The 11,274-nt window shown below is 58.5% G+C and overlaps 1 protein-coding gene across 1 annotated transcript in view; it reads left to right on the top strand.

The window, feature by feature from the left end:
• The first annotated feature begins 2,506 nt into the window (after positions 1-2,506).
• The window catches only part of ABCA3 (ATP binding cassette subfamily A member 3), a 31,800-nt gene continuing 23,032 nt past the window's right edge, over positions 2,507-11,274 (top strand). The window contains exons 1-7 of the mRNA XM_021697998.2: positions 2,507-2,610; positions 2,723-2,987; positions 3,804-3,931; positions 4,599-4,764; positions 6,470-6,729; positions 7,961-8,077; positions 8,309-8,429. Of these exons, the coding sequence (XP_021553673.2) occupies positions 2,557-2,610; positions 2,723-2,987; positions 3,804-3,931; positions 4,599-4,764; positions 6,470-6,729; positions 7,961-8,077; positions 8,309-8,429 (1,111 nt within the window). The 5' untranslated portion in view covers positions 2,507-2,556. The remainder of the gene's footprint in view (positions 2,611-2,722; positions 2,988-3,803; positions 3,932-4,598; positions 4,765-6,469; positions 6,730-7,960; positions 8,078-8,308; positions 8,430-11,274) is intronic.

Raw genomic sequence — 11,274 nt, 5'->3', positions numbered from 1 at the left:
GCTCAGGGAATAGTTTCTCTGTTTGATTTCCAAGGGTGCGTCGTGGGAGCATTGCATACAATTTTATAAAGATTTTACTACTTTTCGTAGTCCTGGCTCACGGCTTTCTTGCTGTGTGATCAGGGCTGGGTCCCTCCTCCTCCTTTCTTCGTCTGTAAGAGGTGGTGATGGCAGAAGCAAGGCCTGGGTGAGCGTGTCTAACGTGAAAGCTCCTTCTATTTCCACGTATCAGGAGGGAACAAAGACCCACCCCTGCAGTCTCTGTTTCCCTGCATCCATATTTCTTTGTTATCGGATCTGCTCTGTTTTAAGTAACACGCTTGCAATCTGTTTTGGTCTCTTCACTTTCTAACTTGGTGAGAGGTGCTTTTTGGTTATTTTCCAAATTATGCTCTAGTGCCCTCCTTTTGCCCAGAGGTCCCAGTAGAGTCATGCCAGCAAGTCCTGGGCCCCTCCTGATGTCCCGTGAGGCGTCCGTCACCCTGCTGCACTCGAGAGGCCCGCAGGCCCCACCCCAGAGCCCTGGTCACAGAGCCGCCTCCTCCCGGCCAGTCCTGCCGTAGCCCTGGAGGGAGACCGTGGCCAGGAGCCTCTCCCAGGACCCAGGTCAGTGCGCGGGTGCTGCTCTTGGCCTTGTAGGGACTGTGGGAACGTGGTCGGTCTGTCTTTCTGTCCCCCCTCCTCTCCTCGGGCCGGAGAGACAGGAGTAAGCACGGGGATGTGTCCTTTCCTAGCCAGACTTCTCCAGAAGTCTGACCAGAAGACTTCTTTGAACCATGACCTTTTTGTATTCCCCTCTGGGGAGAGGAAGAAGGTTCACCCCGGTCAGGCCAGGTCACGTCGTGGGGATGGCGGGCCCTGCTAGAGGCACTGCCATCCCCCGTCTGACCTAAAGCACTTCTAGAAACCTTTGATAAACCACGGGCCCTCGTGGGTCTCATTATTTTTTATTCTTTTATTATTTATATTCTTTTATTAACTGCCTGCAGCTGATTTTATGACACTTTTTCCACCTTGTTAATTTTGAAAGAATTTGGATCATTTATTAAGGTGACACTTAATAGCACTTCATGCTACTTTAGCTTTAATCTCTTCACATTTTAACCACATGGTTAATTAAAAGCATATTTTAGGTTGATTTGTAAATAACTTCTTGCAGTTGTGTTCTCTACGAGTATTCACTGAGGACCCTTAAACGCGTGAATTTTGAGTAACTATCATCCGACAGATATGGACAGCCACATCGTTTCCCAAAAAAGCAAGAATTTAATTTTAAAAAGAGCTTCAGTGGAAATGACTTTCAACTGATTGGGGCCAAATGTATAGTTGGCCTTTGTGAGAAAACACCTAGGAGCTCTCAAGGCGGGTCCTCTGGGCATTCACTAAGGGACGTTTGTCCTAGGGCTCGCGCTCTCTCAACCCGCCTGGCGGGTGGTGTGCGGCTACATCCGCCCACCTGCATGTGGAGCCAGTTCACTGAGCTCAGAACTTCCTGCGTACGTCACACAGGCTTCTCCCCACTTGCAGGACCGTGAGCACCAGGGGCCTACCTCCACTCCCCCTGCGCCCTCACCGCCGTGTGGACGGGAACCAGGTGCTCTGGGGGGCAAGGGGGGCCCTCCACCTCCGCCGCCCACGTGCCCACCCTGGGTGGGTGCAGCCCCGTCCGCCCCCGGCCTTCATGCCCGCAGCTTCCAGAACGCGGTGGTGCCGTGTCCTGGGCATCGTGGGGTCTTCCTGAGCTCCTTCAGACCACCTCCTTCTGCGGCAGGTGAGTGTCTCATGTGTGTTGGGCTCCGTGTCTCTGCCACTCACACTAGAAGTCTGGGGAAATGCATTTCCCCAGGTGGAGGGAGACCTTTAGAAAGCCCCACTCTCGTTTCTGCTGGGTCTCCCATAGGACAGCCTCTCTGCAGCCCTGCGCGGCCATATGTGCCAGGTTTAAACATAATACTCCTACGTGACACGGGGCAGATTTTCTCTGGAGGAAAATGACCACTGTCACGTGGAGGCCGCATACCAGTGCTCATGGTTAAAGCAGGAAAAACTGGTCCTGAGGGCCGTCGTTCCACCCACAGGTCTGCCTACCACGTCCTGTCCCCTGGTCAGCCAGGCTGGCAAGGGCCCCCTCCCAGGCCTCTCCTCCCCGCCCCGCAGCTCTGGGCCAGCCAAGTGTGCTTTCACCGGTTCTGTGACCGTGGCTGTGGCCGGGGTAGCCAGTCGGCGGGAGAGGGGGGCAGGGGGGATGCGCAGAGAGGTAGCACATTCATCCGAACCACAGGGGACACCTATATGGCGTCTCCCGCAGGATGAGAGCCCCTCCAGCAGCACGTGGCCATAGAGCCTGTCACTGAGGGTGCGTCTCGGCAGGAGACCGGCCACTGCCTAGCAGCGCGCTTTCTCCGTGAGCGGACGGAGCAGAGCTGGTGTCTTTCTCTGGTGGCAGACAGGACGCGGGGACGCGGGAGGAGGGCTTGTGTCTGAGGGGGGTCTCCCGCCCCAGGGCCCCCAGGTGCACCGCGGCCACCGCACACCCGGCCTTCCGTCAGCCTGAAGATGGCCGTGCTCAGGCAGCTGGTGCTCCTGCTCTGGAAGAACTACACTGTGCAGGTAGGCGCGTGCCCCTGTGCACTGGGCCCCAGGAGGGGCGAACCGAGGGAGGGCCCCGTGACCCCTGCCGGCCTCGCGCTCCCCCAGCTGGCTCCTTCCCTTTCTCTTGCAGAAGCGCAAAGTCCTGGTGACCGTCCTGGAGCTCTTCCTGCCCTTGCTGTTCTCTGGGATCCTCATATGGCTCCGCTTGAAGATCCAGTCAGAAAATGTTCCCAATGCCACCATCTACCCCGGCCAGTCCATCCGAGAGCTGCCCCTGTTCTTCAGCTTCCCGCCTCCAGGCGACACCTGGGAGCTCGCCTACATCCCATCCCAGAGTGACGCCGTGAAGACCATCACGGAGATGGCACGGAGGACGCTGGTCATCAACATGAGAGGTGAGGTGTCCTCTGGGTCCCCTCCCGTCCAGCTATGGGGGACGAACCCAGGTGAGCCGCCCCAGCCAGTGGCCGGACTCAGCATCTGCCCTCGTTGGCGGGTCACTCGTTACAAAATGGGGACCATGTGGGTGACCCCTGGAGCAGCACGGGCTCTGGAATCACTCCCAACGGTTCATGGTGGGGACAGCTCTGGAATTCCACGGGCAAGGTGTGCCGTGAGTGCGCCCTGCCAGCACCTTTCCTGGGTTGTGGTTTTGGGGGGACGGTTCTCGAAAAAGGCATCGGGAAGCCCGTTGAGGGACACGCCCAGTACATGCACCTGTCTCCTTGCCTCACTCTTTGCTTCCAGGATAAAAGTGTTACTGCTTTTCCTGCCTCCTCTTTGGTGTATACCACCTGTGGCCTATTGAATGTCCTGTGGCAAATGCTTCGGGGGAGGTTCTTGGCCCTCACGGAGCGATGACGGGAAGCCCTTTACGTGGCGTGGGGTCTGGTGACAGAGAAACCGTGTGACACGTGACATTAGTGTCCACTCCCATCACGACACCCCACATGGCCAGAGACAGAGGCCACCCCGTGCAGGGAGGCCGCCTCCAGCTCTCCCCAGAAACCCGGCCGCCCTGATGGTAGGGTGCCGCTGGTCCCCACGGCAGCCAGTCTCTCTGCCCCCCACGAAAGCCTCCTGGACTCTGAGGACAGGGATACAAAGCCCTAGAGAAACCTGGACATTTGCAGTCTTTTCCTGAAAATGACCTGAAGCAGCCCAATTTCCCAGTAGAACGGGCGCTCGGGCAACTCGCGGCTCTCCCACAGCTCGCGGCTTTCCCTCGGAGAAAGACTTTGAGGACTACATCAGGTACAACAACCGCTCCTCGAACGTGCTGGCCGCCCTGGTGTTTGAGCACACCTTCAACCACAGCGGGGAGCCCCTGCCTCTGGCGGTGAGGACCCCGCCCCACAGCCCCTCCCCCTCCTCGACCAGCCCAGCCTGTGAAGGCTCTCTGCCCGCCCGCTGGGCCACACCTGGCTTCACCACGGGGCCCGGGGAGCACGGCTGGGTCCCCGCCAAGGGTGCCCTGGTCCCGCTCTAGCCCGTCGGGCCAGCGCGGCTGGAAAGCCTGAGGAAGGCAGCCGGTGGCCCACTGCAGACCCCTTAGTCCTGCCACGTGTCCCCTGTGCGCCGTCAAGTGGGCAGCGGGGAAAGGAGCGGACACGTGGGACTTCCGGACACCAGCGCTAGGATTTCAGTTATTTAAAACACAAGGAAGTCTTCCTGTCTGGTGGCATCAAGACCAGGAAGTGATCCAGTTCCTCTAGCGTTATTTTGGGGACCCTCCACTGATGATCAGGGCGCCTTGGGTGCAGAGTTCCTGGAGGTGGCTGGCAAGACGGGGCTGGCAAGAACACCCCAGGAGCGCATCTCAGGGCTCCCTTCCCCACCCAGGGCAGGGCTACTCACCATGATGCTCCAGGACCCCGTGGATGTTGGGGGGGGTTGTGGGGGTGTGGAGTTCACGGTAATGAACCCCTAAACTCTCTCGTTGGACACAATGTTTGCTTCTCTGTCTGGATCCCTCAGAGTGGGTGCTTTTCTCTTTGGTGCCGTAGGTGAAATACCACTTACGGTTCAGCTACACACGAAGAAACTACATGTGGACCCAAACAGGCTCCTTTTTCCTGAAAGAGACAGAGGGATGGCACACCACTTCGCTCTTCCCACTTTTCCCAAACCCAGGACCAAGGGAGCCTGCGTCCCCTGACGGCGGAGAACCTGGTGAGAAGCCACGGCCACGATCCCTCCCGGGGCTGCTGACGGGACGGTCACAGGGGCCCCACTTCGCGTCCCTCTGCAGAAATACTCCTTTAGGGCTGTTCGGTCTTCTGCCGCGTAGAGGGAAGGAAGCGTCCGGGAAAGCTGGCTCTGATGGGTTAAGACTGCCACATCCTTAGAGGCACTGTCCCCACTTCCCCGAGGACGAGTGCTCCTGAAGGAAACTTCTGTGTCTCAGTCTTAAAGAGGCTGCTATTGGTGTCGCGTCTGTGGGCTTGGCCTCATGCTTCCTTTTCCCCCGTGGCCTTTGCTGTGCATGGTTGTGTGGGCTTCGGGAGCTCTGTGGTCCTGGAGCAATTGTCCGGGGTCTGACTGTGCGAGCGGGGCGCTTGCCGAAGCCAGCTCTTGGCTGGTTGTGCCCCCTCAGTGTGCGCGTTGGTCTGTCCCGTGTGGCCTGGGCAGGCACACACAGGCCACACAGCATGTGCGTCTCCCCCGAAGCACGGCTGCCCTCCCGGAACGGAGCTGGGGGTGAGCAGGGAGTAGCCCAGTCTGTGGGTCCCGGGTTGCAGAGAACACAGGGTTCCACCGTCTGCAGGAGACAGAGCGTGTCCAGGTTTTGGTGGAAAGAACCAGGAATGTCCCGAAACGAAGTGCCAGGCGGCCAGGCAGGCAGGCAGGAGGAAGGGAGGCGGCGGCCAGTGTTTAGAGACCGTGGCTGGTGCCTGGGGCCAGCAGCAGGAGAGACTGTCCTCCTGTTTTTGGGTACACTTTCCTAAGTTTGGAAGCAGATTTCACTAGGTATAAATTCAAAATTTGCCCAAGAAGGAAAAGCAAGCAGGAGCCTGGGGAAAGCATTCCAGCCGATGACAAGGGTCCACGTCTTTTTATGTTGAGGACTCGATAGTCCACGCCAGGTGCGAGCACACGAAGGCCCCCAGCCATGGCAGGGACGCAGGCCAGGCACACAGCACAAGCTCGGCGTGCTCCCCCAGCCCCATGTCCACACTCAGACCCACGGGGTCCCCAAAGGGAGTTCAGCCCCTGGAAGAGTCAGAAGGAAGGAGAAGATCCACATGCTAAAGGTGTTTGCCGTGGCTTTGTTTCTGGTCACAGACCTTTCAGCAGGGGGAGTGGTTGACAAGAGGGGGACTCCTCAGGGCTGGGAGCAGCCACTACACAGTGGCTAACACACAGGCCAGGCTCTTCACTGGAATCCCTCACCCCTGGTCTGTCACTCCTCCTGCCTCACTGGCAGACTTTTATGACAGAGCACGTGGCGGGCGGTCAGAGAGGGCCAGCAGAGAGAGCACAAAGCACTCGAAGGTCTGAGCAGTGGCCTTTGGACTGTGATGCCTGCCTCTCTTGAAGGCGCTAGCTCCGGTGGAAGGAAGTAAGGCTGCTGCTCAGCGGGCCTCAAGATAGCAGGATTACTGTTGATTATCCTGGGGGGCCCGATGTAATCAGCGGGGTCCTCCAAAGTGGACAAGGGGGATGGAAGAGAGGGTCAGACCAGTGCCGCCTAGCTGGTCTTGGGGGTGCGGGAAGGGGTCGTGTGTCGGAGATGAGGATGGGGCCCCCGTAGGGGCGTTAGGTGGCGTCGCTCCGTGGCCCTGTCCACCAGGGAGACCCCAGTATGGCTCAGGGCACGCGGCTGAGTGAGCAAGCAGCACCCATGATGTGGCTTTTCCCACTGCTCCGCGCTCAGGGTACATCCGCGAAGGCTTCCTGGCCGTGCAGCACGCGGTGGACAGGGCCATCATGCAGTACCACGCCAACGCCTCCACGCGTCAGCTGTTTGAAAAGCTCACCGTGATCGCGAAGAGGTTCCCTTACCCCCCTTTTATTTCGGACCCCTTCCTGGTCGCCATCCAGTACCAGCTCCCCCTGCTGCTCATGCTGAGCTTCACCTACACCTCGCTCACCATCATCCGGGCCGTCGTGCAGGAGAAGGAGAGGAAGCTGAAGGTAGCCGTGCTCTGTGTGGCTTCCAACTGTCTCGGCGGGTTGAGTGCAGGCGCCATGCCGCCAGGGGGAGGCAGCAAGCAGGGCGCTGAGCCATACGAGCAGCCAGACGTGGGGTGGAACGCCCACCGTGGCGCCGGCAATCCCAGGGCTTCTGTGAAATCAAGCCCGGTGCATCCAGGTCTTACAACCCTGATAAAGCACCACATGTTGTGTGCAGTGCGCTGAAGACTGACATGTTGAAAAGACCATGGTTTGGATGTGCTAGGTCAAGCAGAACACAGCGTTAAACTAATTTCACGGGTTCCTGTTAACTTTTTTGCTGTGGCCACTAGAAAACTCTAAATTATATACCTACTCACATCTAAATCCTGCTGAACAGAGCCACCCCAGGGGGACCAAACATTTTGGTTCGTGGCCGGGCAGAAGGCCCGTTCACTCTGCACGGGTCAGGCACAGCTCTAGGTCTGCACCACCAGGTGCAGTGGGGGGAACGGGGGGAAGGAGTATGGAAGGTGTCCTTGCCTTAATCAAGTACAGCTGCACGATAGCGTCAACATAAACTCATGCCGGTGACGCTGTCGAAATTACCCAGACTTTATTTGAAGTTCTTTCTTCGGCAGCAGCTGTGACACTTAGCATATTCTCATAGGTGCCACATCTGTGATCGGGGAGCTTGTAAGCAGGGGGCCGCGAGAGGGGACGGGGTGCTGTCTGCGTGGGTGTGGGACGGGACAGCGGTGCAATGGTGTGATGTGGACGCTGGGGGCCGGGAGAGGGGATGGGGTGCTGTCTGCGTGGGTGTGGGACGGGACGGCGGTGCAATGGTGTGATGTGGAAGGGGTTGGCAGCAGATGTGAAATGGCTCAGAAGCAAATGTTTATGCCCACAGATTCATAGATAAAACCAACATGGCGGAATGTTGAATGATTGTTGAATCTAAGTGGAGGGCAGGGGCACGCTGGGTGAGGGGCAAGGTGGGCTGATCCCTCCGGAAGCAGGCAGGGCATCCCCGGGGGGCAGCACCTGAGACCAGGGAGATGGAGGAGGAGGGCAGGGGAGGAGGGCACAGGCGAACCATGTCTTTTGCCTGGCGCGGCTGAGCGTGTGTCCCGGGCGTCCCACTGCTGTCCCCTCTTGGCCCATGGGTGACACCGCGCATCCGCACGGATGCACAGGCTCCGGGCCAAGGCAGCAGGCGCGTCAGAGTGCATGTGTGGGGCTCTCTCCCCAGGAGTACATGCGCATGATGGGGCTCAGCAGCTGGCTGCACTGGAGCGCCTGGTTCCTCCTCTTCTTCTTCTTCCTCCTCGTGGCGGTCTCCTGCGTGACCCTGCTGTTCTGCGTCAAGGTGAGTGTGGCCTGATGGAGAGCATGCCGGTGGAGGGGACTGGAGAGCCAGAGGCCCCGCAGCACCCCGGGGCAACCCCAGCTGTGGCCCAGGGCTTCGGGGCTAGTCGGCCCCTCTCCCACCCTCACCAGCTTCGTTTGAGGCCAGAATGTTTAAGGTCTTCCTGGTTTTGTCCCCACCTCTCCCGCCGCGGCCTGCCCTGCCCATGTGACCACCGGGATGCCCTCGCAGGTGAAGAAGGACGTGGCTGTGCTCACTCACAGCGACCCCTCGCTGGTCCTGGTCTTCCTGCTGTGCTTCGCCACCTCATCCATCTCCTTCAGCTTCATGGTCAGCACCTTCTTCAGCAAAGGTGAGCCGGCCCGCCCCCAGGACCGTGGGCACCCCAGCGACCCCGGCTCAGGAAACCTGGCAGGTCCCTTCCGGGCGTCAAAGCAGCCCACAGGCTGGAAGGGGCTGTGCTCTGCACTGGCCTTTGGACTTGGTCCTCGGGGTCCTCCCACTTGTATAATGTCGGAGCCTCAGGGAAGGCTGCCCGAGGGTGGGCGTGTCCCTGTGGGTGGGCGTGTCTCTGCTGGTGGACATGTCCCCGCGGTGGGCATGTCCCTGTGGGCGGGAGTGTCCCCGTGTGTGGGTGTGTCCCTGTGAGTGGGCGTGTCCCCGTGGGTGGGCGTGTCTCTGCGAGCGGGCGTGTCTCTGCGGGTGGGCGTGTCCCGTGGGTGGGCGTGTCCCGCGGGTGGGTGTGTCTCTTCGAGTGGGCGTGTCCCTGTGGGTGGGCGTGTCCAGCGGGCGGGTGTGTCCCCTGTGGTGGGTGTGTCCCTGAGAGGGGGCGGGCTTGTCCCCGTCTATGGGCGTGTCTCGCGGGGGGGGGGGCTTGTCCCCCGCAGTGGGTGTGTCCCGTGAGCGGGCGTGTCCCCGCCGGGTTTGGACACTGTGGCCACAGGTGCGCGCCGCCCCCAGCAGAGGTGTGGTTTTTCTTTTTACCAGCGCTATGGTCTGAGGACTCGTGTCTTGTTTCAATCTCACATGATTTTGCTCTCACGTTCACCAGGTTTTGCGTTCCACGATCGGCGGCACTGTCTTCCGCTAGACCTCTGCTGGGGCCTCTCGTTTTGTCCTGTGTCTTCTTTTTTTGTTGCAGCAGAGTACACCTGACACTTGGCCACCGTCGCCATTCCTGAGCACAGTCAAGTGTCAGCAAGCCCGTGCACATGGTGGTGTGACCGTCCCCACCCCCACCCCAGAACTCTTCCATCTTCCCACACTGAAGCTCTGCCCCGCTATGCACTGACTGGCCATCTCTCCCCGTCCCTGGAACCCACCGTCCACTGTCTGTCTCTGGGGCTGTGGCCACGCTAAGTAGCCCACATGAGTGGAATCACACAGTGCGCGTCCCTTTGTGGCTGGCTTCTCTCGCTGAGCCCACTGCCCTTGGGGTTCATCCCCGTCCTGGTGGGTGTTGTGAGGCTGTGTGATATTCTACTGTGCGGATGGGGCACATTCTGCTCATCTACCCACCCGTCCACGCACACACAGGCTGCTTTCACATTTCAGCGCCCGTGAGTCGTGCTGCTGTGAACTCGAGCGTGCAAGCACATCCTTGTACCCAGAAATGGAATTGCCGGGCCATGCGCTGGTTCTGTGCCTATCATTTGAGGAGCTGCCAGGCTGTTTCCCACAGCGACGCCACCACTTTCCATTTCTGCCCAGAGCGCTTGGGGCTCCACATCCTCACCCGCGCTCCTCACGTTCTGGTTTGGGTAGTAACCATCCTGGTGGGCGTGAGGCGGTGTTCCTCCTTCATGTCTCTCAGCTTCTTTTCCATACTTACGGAAATCTTTGTGCTGAGTCTGTGTGACTTCCTCACGGTTGTCTTCCAGTTCCCTGGTTGTCTGTTTGTGAATGTTCCAGAATGTTCTAGAATCTACCAAGACTTTATTTCTCCTACCCTATTTCTCTTTCTCGAGTATTCAACTGATTCTTGTGCACATCCACTTACTCTTGTTTCCTCATCCATTTTTGTGGGAAAACATCCCCCCCCCCCTTTTTTTTAGAAGGAAGCACTTCTTCACGTGCTCCTACGTCCACGACTCCCTGATCCTGAAGTCCCGTGTTTCCTATCACATGCCTCCCCTCGGAGGACTCTGGACATGTGGCTCATCCCCAGATTTTGAGCTCCAGCTGAGGCTTCTCTCCTGACATTCAGACTCACACACAACTTCCCTGAGATGCTCAGCGTGCATCTCCACCCGAGCATGTCCATCACCACCTCTTGACCTTGTCCTCAGAAGCCTGTTCCCTGTCTCTGCTGGGAGTACCCTGTCCTTCCTGCCACTCACCAAAACACCTTGGGAATCATCCCTGACATCCTTCTCTCTCTCAAGTTCTGCACCACATCCGAGCAGAAGGGCAGCTCGAATCCCCATCCCCGCTGCCTCCACTGCCCCACCCATCAGCCGGGTTCACGTGGTGGCCTTGAGCTGTCTTCCTGCTTCTGCCCTGGCCACCCTTCAGCTCTGGACATGGCCAGTAGTGTGAGCCTCCAGAGCCTGGCACTCTTCCACTCAATCCTTCCTGTGACCGTCGGCCTCACTCAGAGGGAAAGCCAAAGGTTTTGCCGAGGCTGCAAGGCCCTGCCCAGCCCCTTTGCTCTAGGCTGGCCACACCGCCTTCTAACACTCTTGCCTCAGCCAGGTCGGAGGTTTTCAAAGTGCAGTCCACAGACTCCTGCGGACCTACGAGTTCCTTAGGGGGATTCACAGTCAGAACTATTTTTATGAGAACACCCAGATGTCGTTTGCCTTTTCTACCATGTTGATGCGTGCGCTGACAGGCAAAGAAGCAAAGGAAGGTAAAACCGCGGGCTCTGAGTGCCAGTCAGGACAGGCCCCAAGGTGCACTGGGCGTCATCCCCGCGCATGCTCCAGCAAGCAAATGACAAACGAAAAGTGTTGATTTCACTCAGAAGTCTCCTTGATGAGCAGCAAAATTTATTAATTTTATTAAACGTTGACTCTTAAGTATACTTTTTAAACATTCCGTGGGATGAAATGGGATGTTTGCATAAAGTGCTTGTTGCATACTCAAGGGTGATGATTGTCTTGAGGAAAAGCTTGTGGGTGGCGGCCTGAGTTGTCAGCTAAACGAGCCCCTTCCTTCCTTCCTTCCTTCCTTCCTTCCTTCCTTCCTTCCTTCCT

Source organism: Neomonachus schauinslandi, chromosome 5, assembly GCF_002201575.2.
Source record: "Neomonachus schauinslandi chromosome 5, ASM220157v2, whole genome shotgun sequence".
NCBI classification, from domain to species: domain Eukaryota; kingdom Metazoa; phylum Chordata; class Mammalia; order Carnivora; family Phocidae; genus Neomonachus; species Neomonachus schauinslandi.
This window is presented reverse-complemented; position numbering and strand designations above follow the sequence as displayed.